Source organism: Crocodylus porosus, unplaced genomic scaffold (genome assembly GCF_001723895.1).
Source record: "Crocodylus porosus isolate Cpor-Errol unplaced genomic scaffold, CroPor_comp1, whole genome shotgun sequence".
Taxonomy (NCBI): domain Eukaryota; kingdom Metazoa; phylum Chordata; order Crocodylia; family Crocodylidae; genus Crocodylus; species Crocodylus porosus.
In genome coordinates, this window is record NW_017728922.1 from 1 (window position 1) to 17,032 (window position 17,032).

A 17,032-nucleotide genomic window follows, 5' to 3' on the forward strand; every position below is an offset into this window, starting at 1 on the left:
CTTCCTGCCCTTTGGGCAGGGGGCTGGACTCGATGATCTCCCGAGGTCCCTTCCAGCCCTAATGTCTATGAAATCTATGAAATCTGGCCCACGTGCCAGGTTTTGTCTGTGTGAGGAGCTTGTGCGTTGGTCAAGTTGGTTAATCAAGCCTAGGCTGGTTAATGCATAGCAGAGCTGTTATGTGAGCAGTATATATATCGATCAGTGCTCCAGTGAGGCCTACTGGGCATCAAGTACCTGCAATTTTCCTACATGAAGCTTGGCTTCTTTGACAGGGAGCAAACAAATATTAGCCAGGAGTAAGAGAGAAGTTGCCCTTCTGTTGGAGGGAGTGAAACTGGGCAGAGGGCCCACTTCTCAGGCAGGGCAGGCAGGCTTGAAAGGGTGGAAGCAACTATGTCCTAACACTCATGCAGGCCTTGACTGCTCCTTGCAGGGGAGGCAGTTCTCCCCACACTTCCCTCTGCTCCGATGCCTGCTAATTAGTGTAATAAACCTCTCTGTTCCCCTTACCCGGTGTGTCCATTCAGTGGCTTGGTTTGTGCTGCTCTGCGTAGGCTAAGTTGTTGCTCTTCAGCTGGATTTCTGCGTAGGAAAATAATTTATGCTGCTCTGATAAAAAGGGAGAGCCGAGTTCCTATTGGCTTCTCATTTCCTTTCAACATGCCTTTTGCTTTCGGGGCTTGGAGTGCCAGCTTTTCTCCTCTCTCTTGTTGCTTCAGGTAGCTGGTTCCCCTCTCTCCCCCTGCTCCCACACGGCTTCTGCCTCCATTTCTCATGTGGAACCTGTTCTGGCCTGTGTTTTAGCAGGGGCCCCCTCTCACACATTCGCATTGGCTTTTTGAGTGTCTTCGTAGACCACTCGAGCTTTGCTCTCAAGGGCTGAGCCTGCCAGGTAGTGCAGTTACATCCACGGGGGGAGCAGGTTGGCCTCTAGGCCTACCCAGCTCCAAGCACTCTTTGTGGTTGGCATCTCCATCTGAGCATTTCCATGTCTTTGCTGAGTGTTCCCACGGGGGTGGGCTCTCGTTCCCTTCCTCCTTCCACTGCCCCCTCCAGCTCACTTTGTTATTCCTCTCTCTCTTTCTAATTGCTGCACGTGTCCTTGCAGCTGAGGTCCAATTCTCCTTCTGCCCCTCCCCAAGCAGGTTGTCATCCCTAAAGACAGGGTATGTGCCATGTCTGGGGGCTGCAGCTGGATTTAATCATGCACCCATTTCCCACACGGCCACTGACACCTGTGTTGCCTATGGGATGCCCAACACCATTGTTGGCCGTCGCACTGAATTTGTGGGCAACTGCAGCCACCCATTCATGCTGCAGTTAGGCTGGCAATTGCATGTGCGCAATTAAGAGTGTGGCCTTTCCATCCACCTGGCTGCTAACGAGATGGCTTCTCCAACACGGGTGGCAGCGCATGTCCGAGTTCTTCCATTAACCTTAAGGGGAAAAGCCCGAGCAGAGGTGGCTTGTACAGGGGGTGGGCTGGTGTCTGGTGCTTGCTCAAGTAGGTCACGCACATGGCAAAGCTGGTGGCATGAGTTCCTGGGGAAGGCATTTACTGTGACAGTGAATCACTCTGGGCGCTGGCAGCATGTGCTCACAGATGAGGCTGACCCGTGCCGTGACTGCGCTCCCATCTCCACAGCGGAGCATGCCCTGCTGCTTCTCCCACTCCTCACCTGTTAAGAAACCCACCCATTTCCATTAATGGCCTGCTGCTGGGCGAGGAGCCCCTGGCCATCTTTGGAGTGCTTGGGCTGTGGGGTGAGCAGGTGTCATTCATCCCCACGGGTCCTGTGGCTCCAGACTTCGGGAGTGACTGTGCTCTTCTGCGGTATTGATGCCCCTGTGTCTCCTGTGACTTGAGAGATGCTGCTTTGTTGGCATTGCTTGGAACAGTTTCAGTACCATGTTCTGGAGCCTGGATCCACCCTGGGACCTGGTAGGGGCTTTCTCACCTTGGCCTTGCAATGTCCTGCTGTGTGAGGATGCTGTGTTGCATGTCTGCAGGGGAAAGGGGGCCTTGGCATTTGCTGCTGTAGCCAGTGAATCATCTGGAGTGGGGTCTTCCCATTTCTCCTTAGACTGCAGCGCAGGGCCATCTTGCAGAAGCGGTTGTGCAGTCAGAGGAGTGTCATTGCAGCTGTGCTGATTCTCTCCTCCCTTCCCCCTGCTTCAGGCTTCTCTCTTGTTCTGCGATGAGCTGTTGCTGGCATCATTTCTCCCTGGATCTGTTGCCGCCGGCTTTCTGCTCTGAGCATTTTTGGCCTAATTCCAAGCCTTCACGCCTAACACTGTTTACAAGCACAAGTGCTTCTAGGAGCCTAGCACTGAAGTGCTTGGCTCAGGGTTGTTGGTGCTGTCTGCTAAACTTGTACCTCCTTGGGACATCCCGTCAAAGCTGAGCTGACAGGCTTCAGCCATCGCCTGCTGCATCATCCATCATGACGTCCTGTCTGGTGAGTTATGCAGTCATGCAGCTACCAGGAAGCACCTTGGAGAGACCTAACTGGAGAGAGAGCAAAGCTGTCCTGCGCTGGAGGGGAATTAGCCAGGCAACTATAAAGGCAGGGTTGAGAATGGCTGGGTATGAGAGGTCCATGTGCCATACGTGCCCAGCAAGGGCAGCCCACTGCGCCCAGACAGCTGAGGGACATCAAGTGCATGGACAGTGAAGTGCTGAGAGCCCTATCCTACGGCCTGCTTTGTGCTAGCCAAAATTGTCCAGCCAGGAGGGTGGAAAATGGAGTAGCTGAGAAACCTATCCTTTAACAGACGTTTATTCTGGCTTCATCCATTTTCCTCCCCTGCTGTTAGGGACGTGTTGTGTGCGATTATAAAAGGCTCTGTGTGGAAATGCACAGGTGCCTGGAACTGCTCTCGAGGCAGTCCAGTTTGTGTGGTAGTAATTATCCAAGCTGCCAGGAAGATGTTGATGGAAAGAAAGTCACTCTGCAGCAGTGAATTGCCCTGCAGAAGTCCAGGGACTTTGGATTCCCTCTGGCCAGCGTGGGCCAGACAGGAAAGGAAGCTGTCATGTAAATGGCACCCATGCAGCCCCTGCAGACATAAGAGAGCAGCGCAGGCTCCCTGGGAGGGTGAACATATCTGTAGACTGCAAGCAATCTGGGAAGAGACCACGGAAACTGCTTGTGACTGATACGAGTAATCACTTTTCTTCTGACCCAGCGCTAGATGCACGCCCAGTTTCTGGAGCTCTGGCTTAGAACATCTCCCTTAGAAAGGAGTTTGGATGCCAATCAAAGTAGCTCAGGTCAGGAGGGTTTGGCTGGTGGACCCCCTCATCTCTTCCCTGGTACAGAGACATTCTGGCGATGAATGAGCTTTCTCCAGCTTTCCTGGCCCCGTGCATTGTTGCTACCTCTAGCAGCACTCGGGGGCGGTGGAGGCTGTGCCACGGATACATTTACATTCAGACCTGAACACTCGAGCAGGCCACGGGACAGCCATCAGGTAACAGTTCCTATGGGGCTGGCACTGCAGAGAGAGGCCCCTTCCCAGGCTGGGGCTCGTTCCACTCATGCCAACCCATGGTTCACAGTGGAGGCAGAGGAGAGCCTCAGGAGCCAAGGCGGGGAACGCTAGCCAGGCAATTTCCTGGAGTTGAGTTGTTTTTGCATGTCAGAGAGGCAGGTCCAGAGGCTTTTCCCCGAAGAGGCTGCTCTTGGCCAACGCTGCTGGCTCGTTGCTGATAATGCACTAGAAGCAAGAGATCTCTGGGCAGCAGAGGAGCGTGCAGACTCGAGCTGGGCTGGACTGATTCCAGGTCCGTGCAACACGCTCCTTCCCTGGGAAGCACAAACGAACCCTCGACAGCCTCTCGGCACAGCCACAGTGCTGAACCGTGGAGCAGGGCAGCCTCTGCCTGCTCGCTTTCTTCCCCCACGGTAACGCTCTGCAAGTGTTCCTGTGCTTCCAGAAGGGCAGGAGAAGGCAGAGATGTCCGAGCTACCCCAGGAAGGAGCTCCCTCCAGGAGGACAGCAGTACAGGGACAGGTAAGAGCAGCTTCTTTCTCACACGTCTCAGCTGGGTCAAACCACCATGGGGAAAGGTGAGGTTTTAAGGGTCTCTGTAGTCTTTGTGACCCAGACCTGAGAGCTCATATTGAGAAGGAGGCTCTGGTTTCTGATTGCTGGTGGCATTCAAACCATCCAGGCACTGGGAGACCATTACCCCTTGTTTTGCCTGCCAGAAGCCTTGAAAGCAGCAGGGAGCCGAAGGGGAACAGGCTTGTCCATAACTTTGGGCCAAAAGGAAAGTTTCCCTGGTTGTAAATGTGGAGCTGGTGCATTGTTAAATGCATGTGTGTTCTGGTAGTCAGGCAACCATCCTGCCAGATAGCCAGTACCTATAAATAAATGGTGTCTGGTTTTGCACATGGGTGAGCAGCAGGAAGTAAGCAGGTGCCATAAGCAGTGAGAAGCCAGTGGTCTGTGCAGGACCCCTGCACTTGCAGTTGCTGGAGAGGAAACCTTAGCACCTATGTACTGTATAGTGCTGTTAGGAGCTGGGTGTGCCCTGTATGCGGCATGTGCTGCATGGATGGGCTGCTGCTGGCTACAGGAAGGGAGGCCCCTTGTATGCGTTGGAGCCAAGTGACTTGGCAAGGCTGCTGGTGAATCCTGTCTCTAGGCGTGAGTTCTGCCTCTGAACTCCCACCGGGCTGCTTGTAGGAAGCCCCAGCCAGGCTAGACACTGTTCCTCTCATGTCCATCTGCGGGTTCATCTGCTGGCATCCCCTGAAGCTCAGCCCCCTGGTGTGCTCTCTGCCGGGCAGCGCAGAGGCTGTGGGAACAGGATGTGGCTCTGTGTGTGTGGGAAGTTTGGTTACTGGACATGCCACATCCGCGTGTATCTTCAAAGACCCACTCCTGGTGCTTCATTCTGGGTCCATGAACTGATTCATTCTGCAGTCTGGTTTGGGAGGCATGAAACTCAGTGAAACTGCAGCTGGCTCCGCTGCAGGCATTTGACGTCCATCGTGCTGCCCCTCCTCTGAGCTGCTCCCTGCCTTGTTCTGATGACAAACTCGGAGCTGCGGCTCTTGTTGCTATTTTGCTGGTTCAACAGTGACCTTTTAAGGCTACTGCTTTGCAGTTCATGTTTCAGCTAATCATGATGCCTTGGGTCCTGCTCTGCAGAGAGGAAGTGGAGAGGAAAACAGGTTCTCAGAACAGATGGGTAGATAACCGTAGGGGGTTAGTGTTGGTTTCTGAAGCTTTTAACTCCCAGGACTGCAGCCCCAAGCTCTGGCCGTGAGAGACGAATTGTCCCCCCATTTCTGAGAGGAGTTGCCCAACAGCATACAGGTAAAGCAGAAACCCATTTTACAGCAGCCTCAGGGGAGGGCCCCCAAGAAGGAGGTTGGAGGAGTGGAGGCACCTGCTGCAGTAGTGCACAGGGCCGGTGAGTTGGCCTCTCATCCTCTGCAGTGAATGAGCTGGTCTGTCCTGGCATCCAGCACCCTGATTGCATCCTGCTCGGCAGGGGACTGGCCCCTCCTGGCATGCATGGTTCCTGGGACCACTGCCCCAGCTGAGCAGAGTGTTCCTATGGGATAGAAGAGTCCATAGTGCAGGACAGGCCAGGATACTACCTGGTCTGGGACACTGTAGCCTGGGTCCTTTGCTTCTCATGGCTGGGGCATGGGGGCCCTGCTCTGTTTCAGAAACAGAGTAAATCAGACATGCTGCTGCTCACATCTGCATCAGATCAGGGCAGGAGGGGGTTCCTGGCTGCCATCGTGCCCTGCTCCTCTGGGCCAAAGCACCAGGTGCAGCTGTGGCTTTATAGCAGGCCGGACAGGGTGCTGCTGGGCAGGGTGGCTGACACCTGGGCCCATGTCTTGGTTCTGTGCTGAGCTGGCTTGCTGGGGGGGATCTTGTTCCCAGGGACAGCTGATGCTGCCGCTGTGCCGGAAGGTGTGTTACGCCATCGGGGGCAGCCCCTACCAGATGACGGGCAGTGCCCTGGGCTTCTTCTTCCAGATTTTCCTCCTGGATGTTGCACAGGTGAGTGCCTGTTGTCTTGGTGTGGGATGGGGCAGAGAATTGCATGTGAGCTGGGGTGGAAACCAGTACATAGACGCCAGGGGGCTGCAGCTTGGGCCTCTTCCTGGAGCAGGCTACCCCCAGCCCTGCTGCTAGCCAGGGTCTCCTCCCCGTTCATGCTGACCTCTTTCCCTCCCACAGCTGAAGCCATTTCACGCCTCACTGATCCTTTTCTTTGGACACGCCTGGGATGCAGTGACGGACCCCGCCATCGGCTTCCTGGTCAGTAGGAGCCCCAGGAGGAAGCTTGGCAAGCTGATCCCATGGTGAATGAGGCAGGGACCAGCTGGGTTCAGTCTCCTTCGGCACTGCGACTGCTTAGGGGCCGGATGCATTGCACTGTGAGCTTCAGATGGGCATAAAAAAGGGATGCTTATTTCACGTGACTTTTGGGAATATCCCTTGTGCTGCAGCACTGGCTTCACAGTTCCTTTAAGGGTCCTAAACACCCACGGCTGCTGGGGCCTGAGACTTGGTGGATCTCAAGCATTAGATGAGCAGGTCTGGCTTGGGTACAGCTCTGGTGCTGGCTATGCGTGCTCTTTCCCCCTTGCTTTGCCCAGAGCTGGCTCCCTTCTGCCTGCCTGGGCCTTGTGGCTTCAGCTGGGCTGTGGTTTTGCAATGGGGAGCGGAGGCCATAGCAGGCAGCCCCGGCTGGCAGGAGGGCTCATGTCTGACGGGCACCACATCTCCCTGCAGGATCGCCTTCTCCACACCCTTTGGAGTCACCTTCTACTGCATGCTGTGGTTTGTGCCTTTTGGCACCATCCCTCTCTGGCAGAAGTGCCTCTGGTACCTGGTCATGTACTGCTGCTTCCAGGCTTGCAAGAGTGTAAGGAAGGTGGGGCTGGGTTGTGCACTGTAGTGGGTTGGGCTGGGTTGTGTGCCCCAGTGATTCCTAGATGTTTGGGACCAGCGGGCCCCTTTCAAGCCTTGGTATCTCTCATGGCCAGCCGTCACTGCAGCCCACCCACTCAGGTCCTGCTGCCTGCCAGCAGTCCACGGACCCCGCTGTGGGGCCCACTGGTCTTTGCCCAGTGCCCTTTGGTGACCAAAGACCCAGTTGTAAAGGGAGAGGGTCCAGTGTGGCCAGGAAGGAGAGCTATCTGCTCGTGGGGAGCACGGGGAACCGATAGAGGCAGACAGTCTTGGGCTCAGCGTAAGGAAGTGACTGCAATGCTCTGGGGTGGAGGTGTCTGACCTGTTTTCTCCCCAGTGCTATCATGTGCCCTATTCCTCACTGACCATGTTCCTGGGGGGCAGTCAGAGAGACCGGGACTCAGCCACTGCCTACCGTAAGTGTCTGCATGCTACGGCCATGGAGCCTCGTGAGCTCCCTTACTGCGTGCTGGGGGCTGGCCAGGGCAGGCTGCTTGTGCTCCAGTGTTGCAATAGTCTGATGTCCAGGCTGAATGTGTCCCAATGTGTCATGAAGTATGCTTGTATATAAGTATAACCCTTGCTTGGTATCCCCACGCGTTTGCAGTGAGACAGCAACTGGGCTGTGCAACTCATAGGGAATGCCCCGGGAGCTTGGACGTCGATCCTGGGGTGCCTGTTTTGTTTTGGGTAAACATGTGATCCACAGCTAAAGCAATGCCATGCTGCACCATGCGTGGCTGTTGTGAGCAGACTCCGGCTTTGGGCTCTTGCTGCATGCACATGTAGATTCACCTGGGATAAGTTGGTCCTTTAGAGGTGGGGGAAAGAGAGGAGTGGTGGTCCCAGCTCCAAACCTCCAGCTTTTTCTCCTGGAGCTCAGGGGGAACATCCCAGAGTAGGTAGCAATAGCAGGCCTCTTTTCCCCTCTGGCAACAGCCGTGAGAGGGCACTCACGTGTTTGCACACACAAAGCCAGTGCATCACAGTGCGAGGCGCAGACCAGCTGCCCCAACCTTGGAGATCTGCTTCAGGCCAGGGCGGTCAGCCCAGCTGACCCCTCTGCTGTGTGGGCTGTTGGCAGGAATGGGGGTGGAGGTGTTTAGCACGCTGGTTGGCTCGGGCATCCAGGGGCAGATTGTGGGCAGCTACCATGCCAGCATGACCCAGATCTGTGCGACGTTCAATGGGACTCTGCAGAACAGCACCTCCGCGGGCCTCACCGACACACTGGAAAACACGGTAAGGGCCTGGCTGCTGGCCCACGCTGCCTTTCGCCTACCCTCCCAGCCACTTGGCCTGGGCTAAGCTGACTGCACCGGCTCCTGTTTTCCAGTGCAGGGCATATATAATCGCCTCCGTGGTGCTGGGCTCGCTATACATCCTGTCCTGCCTGGTCCTCGTGTTTGGAGTGAAGGAGCAGCCTGGTAAGGTGGCTGCTGCCCTTGGCTGGAGCTTGGATGGTGCTGGGTAGTGGTGGAGCCAGGGTCTCCTGGGTGGTAGGCAGGGCATGTGGCTGGCACTGCATCCTGGGCTGTGGTGATGGTGTTTTGCTGTCCAGCCTCCTTTGCTACCTAGGTCAGTTCCTGGGAGGCCTCTCACCCCAATCCTGCTGGCTGCTGCTTACACAGAGGGTGCAAGAGAAGATGGGGTGAAAGTCCATCCCTATCTGGACACTCATCCTAGCTAGCAGCACAGAGGAGCTCCCATCTTTGTTTAAACGTGTGTTCCCATGGGCAGGCCTGCCAGCTGCTCCTGATGGCTCTACTCTCCGTCCCCTCCCTGCAGGGCCCCTGGGTCCCCTGGAGAAAGCAAAGCTGCCCTTCTTCAGGAGCCTGAGGGTCATCCTGGCACACCGGTCCTACACCCACCTGCTCTGCGCCTTCCTCTTGGCCTCCCTGGCCTTCCAGGTACCAGGGCAAGGGGGCGAGGCAGCAGGGCAGTATCGGGCAGAGCCGGGTGGAACCATCTAATGAAGTGGTGTGACAAGGCCACTGTGTCCAGGGGTGTGAAATGCTCCAGCTCTGGTGGGAGGGGAGAGAAACAGCCTACAGGAGCTCTCACCTCAAGCTGCATGGTATTCAGGGGCTGAATACCCTGCTCCTCAGGCTGGAAGAGATGTGGTGCTGAGCCCTTGGCTCCAGGAAGCTGCTTGCAATCCAGCGTGGGGCTGCAGGTTCCCAGTGCAGTTGTGCACGGCTTGGGATTCCCACGTGAGCCCATGTCCATGCTCCCTTCCAGGTTGCCCAGGGGATCTTTGCCTTCTACTGCATGCATGCCGGCGGGATGGCCGGGAGGTTCCAGCACCTGGTGCTCATCATGCTGGTAGGTCCGTCTGCCCCTCGCCCCAGTCCCTGCTCCTCCAAGCCACTGAGCCCCCCTGTGTGTGTGTCTCCCCCAGGTCACGGCTTCCCTCTCCATCCCCGTGTGGCAGCGTATGTTGGTGCGGTTTGGGAAGAAGAAGACAGTGCTCGTGGGGCTGTCGGTAGGTCCCCAAGGCTAGGGTAGCTGTGTGTACCCCATCGCCCACACGACTTCCAGCTGAGCTCCCTGGTGAAAGCGTGATGTCCTGCTCTCCAGTGCAGCCGCCAGCCCGTGGTGGCTCAGCTGGCACCGGCAGCCTGGAGAGCTGTCTGTGAGCACGCGGTGCCTTATTGCAGTTATGCAGGGCATCGAGGGTGTGAGTGGGAGTGGCGGGAGGCTTTCCTGCCAGCCCTCGCTGCTCTGGACAGCCAGCCTGGTGCATAAGGGCTAGGAAGCAATCCTGGTCTTGTTCGTGTAGTCTCAGCAGCATCCAGCACGACTAGTGGTACATCCACTCTCCTCCCACCCCGTTTGCAAACCACGGTGTGGTGTGGCTCCATTTATTGGGTGTCCTTGATGCCCAGAGTGAGTGAGCTGATGCCCACAGCTGATTCCTTTACATTTCTTCAGGGCCTTCCACCCCCAGCCTGTATAGGGATACGGCATGGGGAGATCAAGGGCCAGCTGTGTTATGTCCCCTGTGCAGGGGGTTCAGGCTTTTAGGCTTCAAGAGCAGATTGGTGTTAAAGTCACCTCGGGGCCAGGTGGGAGCTTGGCCCTGCCCGAGCAAGCGCTGTGGAAAGCCTTAGCTTGCTGGTGGGTACTGATCGGTTTGAGCTGCACTCGAGAGGTTGGATTGGACATGGTATTTAGGTGCCTAAAGATGCAGCTGGGCCCCCAGTGAGCTCAGATAGGCTGGAACTGGTCGGTGCCTGGCTCGGGTCGTGATGGCTGTTAAGTGTCTAACTCACTCGCTTCCTCTTGGAAAACCTATTGTCTGCAACTTTAGAGGCTCAGATACCTTGGTAAGGCCAGTTCTAGGTGCCTGACCCCAGATCTTGCCACAAATCAGTAGCAGAACCCAGATTAGCACCTAGGACTCCAGGTTCCTGCTTCAGCCTTTGTCCCACCCATGATGGCACCTTCCTGAAGTCCCGTGGGGTGGGGACGGGGTGCCTGGGGCACTCGGGGTGTGTCATGATGAATGCATCATGGCTGCTGTCATGGACTGACCTCTGTCTGTGTGCCCAGCCCCCCACAAAGCCCCAGGAAAGATGCAGGCCCTGCCCCAAGGCTCTTCCATGTATGTGATGCACCAGATCCTCCAGGGATGGTCTATCATCGAGGTGGTGGTACAGGAGAGTGGTTGCCCTAGCAGCCTCTTGGTGCGGGCATGGTGCAGGGATTGCTGCAATGGAAATGGAGCAGGGGAAAGGAGCTCCTTACACCTGATGAGCCAGATGGACACAAGAGCGTTTCTCTCTTGCCTCCCTCTGCGCCCCAGATCATCATTCCTGCCCTCATCGTTATCACCCAAGTGACGCACAACTTCCCTGTCTTCGTCGTTATGGTGATCATGGCAGGATGCAGCCTGGCTGTCCTCTACCTGTTACCCTGGTGAGTGGCAGAGACCTGCAGGCCAGGGACGACTTGCTCCTGGACGGCTAAAGGGTTGGGAGGAGAAACACTATCATAAGAACGTGAGGGCTGGAAAGGAGCTCAGGAGGTCACATCCAGTCCAACCCCCTGCTCAAAGCAGGACCAGTCCCAACTGCATCATCTCAGCCAAGGCTTTGTCTCTCCGGGTATTAAAAACCTCTAAGGATGGAGACTGCACCACCTCTCTGGGTACCTCTTCCAGTGCTTCGGTCTCCTAGTGAGAGAGTTTTTCCTAATATCCAACCTAAACCTCCCTTGCTGCAGCTGGAGCCCATTGCTCCTGTCGTCTGCCCCCACTGAGAACAGCCCAGCTCCATCCTCTTTGCAACACCCTGCAGGGAGTTAACAGCTGGAGAACTGTGCGCTAGGAAAACGCCACTGAGCAAGGCCCAGTGTGTTCGTCTGCAGAGCTAAATAATGCAAGAAGTTGGCAGCGGGCAGGAGCGGGGTTTGAAAGGGCAGCGTCTGCTACTGTCTTTCAGATGGGGAATTGCTGCTGGCTTTCAGCTGGGGAACTGTGCAGCCCTGGTGTCGGTTCTGTCAAGTGCAGATAGTGCCAGCACAGCACATTTATACTGGCGCCAGCAGCCTTTTTGCTGGTGTCTATGGAGCAGATGCAGTGTCGAGCCCTGCACCGGCACTGTCACTGCCTGGGGTGCAGTTGCTTTTTGCAGAGCCAGCACTGACTAGCTTCCAGCCTGGGGGTCATCTGGCTGCAGCTGGGGTCACTTTTTCCCTGGGGTAACCCTTGCTCCCTGCCAACAGGATATTATTTTTGGATAGTATTATGGGATTCCTCACCCCCTGGTGGCAAAGGTCTGTAATAGCAGGCAGATCATCCCTCTGCTCCTGCACAAAGCCCATGTGTTACATTGGTGTTAACGCATCCTGTGTGGGCACCGAGAGCAGCTGCCGCTCTGTGCCAGCCTGTTTCCCTTATGCAGACCACTGAGCTTAGGGATGACTTCCTCTTCCCAAAATAGCACCCAAGGTTCCTTTCCTACCCTTAGATGCACAGGTGTGCATATATTTGCATGCTAATAGTTACATACGCATTAACTTCATGCATAAATTCAGCTTCTGAGCCTGCGTGCGGACTTGAAAGGCATGGTCCCGAGAGAGTTTTTGTTCCCCTGAAAGCCCAAAGCTTTGCCCAGGGCTGGAGACCAGTGGTGTCAGAAGTCAAGCCTCTTTGCCTCCTTAATGAGCTGCGCATCCCCAGGTCCATGCTGCCGGATGCAGTGGATGATTTCAGGCTGAAGAACCCCAGCTGCCTGAACCTGGAAGCTTTTTTCTACTCCTTCTACGTTTTCTTCAACAAGTTTGCTGGTGGCCTTGCGCTGGGAATCTCCACCATGAGCTTACAGTAGGCCTCAGACTCTGCTTTCTCTTAAAGATTTGTGTTAGTGGGTAAACTTCACGTTGCTGCCTTCTCTTTGGCCCCTGTCAGGAGAAGCTGGAATTGGAGTCCCTGGGAGTTCCCCAGAGCCATTGCTTCTCCTGTTTCCTGCTGGGCACAGCTGAGAGGGGAATAGCTGGGCATGCCACCAAGCCATTCCCTAGAGCACTTGCAGAGAAGAGGGCCTGGGAAGGATGTCTCTGCTTGCTCCTTCACTGCTCTTTTCCATGACTCCCTGGGTTTGTAGAAGGTGTGAGCTGATTCATCGTTGGAGCTCCCACCACACCTATCCTTTAGGGTGTCCTCTTCCCAGGGCCCAAACCAGCCCCAGACCTCACAGGTGAAAGCAGACACTCTTCAAGGCACGTTCTTCCTCAGTTTTGCAGGTTACAAGGCTGGTGACTGCACACACAACCCCTCTGTCATCCTCACCCTGAAAATCCTCATGGCTCCGGTCCCCATCATCTTGCTGCTGGCTTCCATGGTCACCTTCTACTTCTACCCCATCAACGAGGAGAGGAGATGGCAGATGAAGATGGAGATGGAGGCAGTCGAGTAAGTGCGTTGGGATTCGTGGGCCTTGGGGAACTCTGGTCCAGGCCTTTTGCTCTGGAAGTGGCTGAGGGACTGTGCAGGGGTCTCTTCTGCCGAGAAGGTGATGAGCTGGGAGGAATTCCCAGCAGGAGCATCGGGAGAAAAATCCACAGCAGAGCTTAATTTGAGTTTTGACCCATGTTACATAGCAACTGAGCAGCAAAGGCTTGACACTCCTCCTACCTATGAGAGGCTGAGACTGTAGCTGCTGCAAGATTCCCCCATTGCCAGTTCTCCTACAGGGCTTTTGCAATTGCTGCCCGGAGCTAGAGGATTCCTTTAGTAGATTATCCAAATGCACTTAGGGTTTTTAAAGCACTTTAGACGGTGCTGGGCTGCCTCAGAGCATCATTTTGGGGCTCCTCAGGGTTTGAGAAGGAAGATGACTTGGAAAACGTGAGGGGGTCTGATATCATTGGCTGAGTCAGGGGTCTCTCCTAATCTCTGTCCTCTGCCTGGGGACACAGCTCAAGCCAGCGGTCCCCATCTGCCAGCAGGCAGGGCTGCAAGGGGACAGGGGCAGATGTGGCTCCCCGGATTGTCACCCTGCCTCGGCTGTGGGGGAGGAGAGGAGAGTTTGCTCACAAATTCTCTGTCCAGTCTGGGACACGGCCTGCTTTCTCCTCCCTTTCCTTGCCCTCCAATGCAAACGTGAAGAGGAATTCTGTGTTAATTTATGCTCTTCCTACCAGGCAAGGCCGGGGGGAGAATGCAAACTCCGGGTAAAACAAACACGGACCTTGCAGAGTTTCCTTGGAAAGCTGGCAGTGCTCGGCGACAGGGAGAGGATGCACCAGTTTGATCTGATGGCTTTGCTTCCTGTTGTTCCCGATTTCTGCATCACAAAACACTGCTCTCTGCTTGCTGCCTTTCTCGACTCCCCAGGGCTGCTGCGGGGAGCATCCCTGGCCTTGAAGATCGGGGTTTGGCATGTTGATCTTGAGCCAGCACCTGCCTTCTCTTTGTGCAAGGAAAGATCCCGGCGCTCATTCACCACAGCTGATTGGGAAGGATGGCGAGGAAAATTGGACCCAGGCTTTGCCAAGAGCACTCTCAGAAAATACACCAAGGAGGGGAGCAGAGCAGCAGAGGTTCAGGCATGTTTTGGGGAAGAAAGTGACAGCAATCTGGGTGGTGATAATCAGGACCCCGAGCCCCAAGCACTAGGACTAGGGGGAATGTTGCTGTTTCAGGAAGAGCGCTGTATCCGTGCTGAGACGTGAAGCTGCCTCTGACCCCATCCGGTGATCAGCTAAAGCGTCCTTCGCTGCTTACTATGTATATAGGCAGCATATTCTGGTCACCACCTGGTCTGGAGCAGCTCCCCTGCTTTCCCAGAAGGCCTGCCCCTAACTTCCCCCCATGTCTAAAGACTTAGAATTTGTCAGTGTATTTTCAGGTGTACAAGACATGCTGGTGTGTAAGAGGCACCCTTCAAAAAAGGGTAAAATGGTGCCTCTGTGACACCCCCTGTATTGTCAGTGGTGGTGAGGCAGGGGCTGTTTTACATGCCCCTTGTCCTGATTTTTTGCCCCCCACAAACCTGACTCCTCTCGCTAGTGTCCCCAGGCTCCCCTCCAATGTATTGGGAGGTAGGGTGGGAGCTTCAGCAGCTGCCCTTCCCTGCAGCTTTGGTGCATCAGAAACACCCTGCTTTAGGAGCTTCTCTTTGGGGGAGAAAAACTGCATCGTATACATGGGAAAATCCTGCTTTCTGCTAAGGTGAGGGTTAGCCATGTAGAAGAAATGCATGTGTCCAAAATAAGAAGTGTGCAAAGGTGTCTAGATGCCGTAGTATCCAATGCTGACAGCAGTTCCCTGCCTTGGTCTTGCTGGGTGCATGAATTATTGGCCACAGATGAATTTTGCCTTGGAAGAGGCTGCAGCAATGGATTGACTTGCCTGTGATCATGCTCTCTTAGGAGCTTATTATAAGGTTTGCCCTGTCTGCCATCTCTGAAAGGGATGGGTTTTTTGGGAGGGAAGGGACGTCAAATGCATTCTGTGGAGAGGGCTGATTGAATGCTAATGACAGTCCCTAGGTCAAAGCTGCACAACTGGGACCTTTTAAAGCTCACCAGAGATCTCCCACTGTAACAACAAAATGAGGAGCATAAAGCCCCAGAGCAGGATGTGACCACAGCATAACAGCTAAACTTGGAGGCAGGAAAACTGAAGTGCATGTGGCATTGCACAGGAGGGGAAGCAGGTTTGGCCAGGGCTATTTCTGACCTCAGTTTAGCTTTGCAGCCCCCCAGTCTGCACACGCTGTGGCCATATTTTTGCAGACAGTGCTCCTACTGTATTTGGAAATCTGGCTCTTAAAGCGGTGTCGTGAGGCTTAAGCGTTAGCAGCCTTTTATATGAACCCTCTTGGAGCTGGTTGTAGGTAGACAAACTCGCTATCTGCTGCATCCCGGACAGATTTGGAATAGCTTATACACAAGAAAAAGATGCTTCTTTCCTATTTTTTTGTCAGCTGTGAAGAAAAATAAGTGCCTTGTGAGGCCCTGCCTTGACCTGAGGGGGTCGGGTACAGGGACCCCTTTGCTTAGGACATGTTTCTTTGCTTGCGCACAGCATTTTCTACATGCTTTTCAGGGAAGGAAGTGCCAAGAAAAGCAAAATGATTGTTGCTTCCCTTCTGGTTCCATGTAAGCAGTGGCTGTGTCCAAACGCACGCACGGTTGTTGTGTCCCGCTAGCTGGGCTGGATGTCACATATATGGCACGGCACTGAGCTTCCCACAGAGGGGTGTGACTGGAGATGGGCACTTCCCAGGTTTGATATGTCCCTGCTGTATTTGCTGTTGAGACTCCTGCCGTGTGCTATTATGAGCTATTAAAGCAGCATGCATGCTGATGATGTTTTCCTCCTGGAGTTTCTTGTTATGCAAGCCGGGGCAGGTGCTCCATACCCAGCGCTCTTTGCAGGTGAGCTGTTTTGGCAGGGTGCTGCTGCAGGCAACTGTCCCAGTAGCGTCCGTTTGCTTCGCAGGCTGAAGACCTTCCCCACAGACTGACACTGCAGTCTGGGCAGAAACCTATCCTGTCCCCTTGCTCTGGTGCTACCCAGCCTGACCGCTCAGCCTTCCAGATCCTTGCTCGCCCTTGCTGTGCTCCTTTCTCAGGTGGGACTGAAGAGATCTGGCAGTCGTGGGGCTGGCACTTGCAGGTACACAGCCCTGCGAGTGCAGGCAGGGAGTAAAGAGAGAGCACCCACTCCCAACGGGATTTGAATCGGGGTGACTTCTAAGCCTTCCTGCTCCAACATAATGGATTTGGTTTCTGCAGTCTTACTTCATAGCGCGCGCATGCCTTTGAGAATATGCATGCAGGGTTTTCACTATAGGACTAATATCACCCCTTTCTTTTTTTGTCTGAGCTTTATGTCTAGTAACAAATATAGGCTTGTGGTGGAACAGATGTACTCCCCCTATATTCCGGTAGGGAAGGAGTTAATGTAGTGGTGTATATGTGACGCAGTCCAGCTGGTCTGAGCGCAGCAGCAGGTATTAAGAGACTTGTCTAGCAGCTGGGACGTGGTTTATGGGGGAGGGAAGATGGTTTCCCCGAGCGCACGACGGAGCGATGTTGTGAATAGGGGAAGCTAATGGGGCTAGGAAAGATCCCTTAATTGGAGCTCAGACCCTGCAGAGGGGGAGCATGCTAGGGAAAGCCATTTTCCTGGGGTGAACTGTCAGGCTGAAATGTTGTATTTCCAAGCTGCATCCCACTGGGTTGGGTTGGGTGGGGCTCGAGGCCAGTGTGGTGCTGTGAGCTGGGTCTGGATACCTACAGAGCTGGGTGGACCCATACACTTAATTTCTGCCACTACACCGTGGTGAGAACAGGGCGAGCTGCTGCCATTTCAGTATTGTGCTGCATCGGTCAGATCTCCGCTGGGCAACTTAACATACGTATGACCATATCTCTGGGGCTGGGTGATGGTTGTACTGAATGGGATGCATATATTGACTAGCCAACACATGGGCAAATTTCTCATTGCAATTTAAATAGCTAAATGCTAATTCCTCTAGCACTTCTCTGCACTAGGGAGGAAGAGCTGTCCTGCAGTTCAGGGCCAGGAATTAGGTCTTGGGGATCTTATTTCAGACGACTG

At 54.8% G+C, this 17,032-nt stretch overlaps 1 protein-coding gene across 4 annotated transcripts; it reads left to right on the forward strand.

Annotated features, from left to right (window-relative positions):
* Positions 1-87: 87 nt before the first annotated feature.
* Positions 88-15,775, forward strand: LOC109313054 (sodium-dependent lysophosphatidylcholine symporter 1-B-like). 4 transcript variants are annotated; one of them, XM_019539437.1, is made up of 14 exons: positions 88-5,334; positions 5,917-6,036; positions 6,217-6,341; positions 6,775-6,907; positions 7,292-7,370; positions 8,039-8,196; positions 8,291-8,381; positions 8,743-8,864; positions 9,196-9,279; positions 9,356-9,439; positions 10,763-10,875; positions 12,140-12,283; positions 12,695-12,871; positions 13,603-15,775. In XM_019539437.1, exons 2-14 carry the CDS (start codon positions 5,926-5,928, stop codon positions 13,634-13,636), a joined length of 1,455 nt encoding a protein of 484 aa, XP_019394982.1. In that variant the 5' UTR covers positions 88-5,334; positions 5,917-5,925; the 3' UTR covers positions 13,637-15,775. The 4 variants fall into 4 exon arrangements, with proteins under 4 accessions (XP_019394982.1, XP_019394980.1, XP_019394978.1 ...); XM_019539435.1 differs by having other exon boundaries at positions 88-4,020; XM_019539433.1 differs by having other exon boundaries at positions 88-6,036.
* The last annotated feature ends 1,257 nt before the right edge of the window (positions 15,776-17,032 follow it).

Bases quoted from the DNA above. Each gene is read 5' to 3' on its own strand.
- LOC109313054 (XM_019539433.1), top strand. From the start codon at position 5,671: ATGGGGGCCCTGCTCTGTTTCAGAAACAGAGTAAATCAGACATGCTGC. The intron at 6,037-6,216 runs GTGAGTGCCTGT...TCCCTCCCACAG, and splicing joins TCCTCCTGGATGTTGCACAG to CTGAAGCCATTTCACGCCTC. The intron at 6,342-6,774 runs GTGAATGAGGCA...ATCTCCCTGCAG, and splicing joins CTTGGCAAGCTGATCCCATG to GATCGCCTTCTCCACACCCT.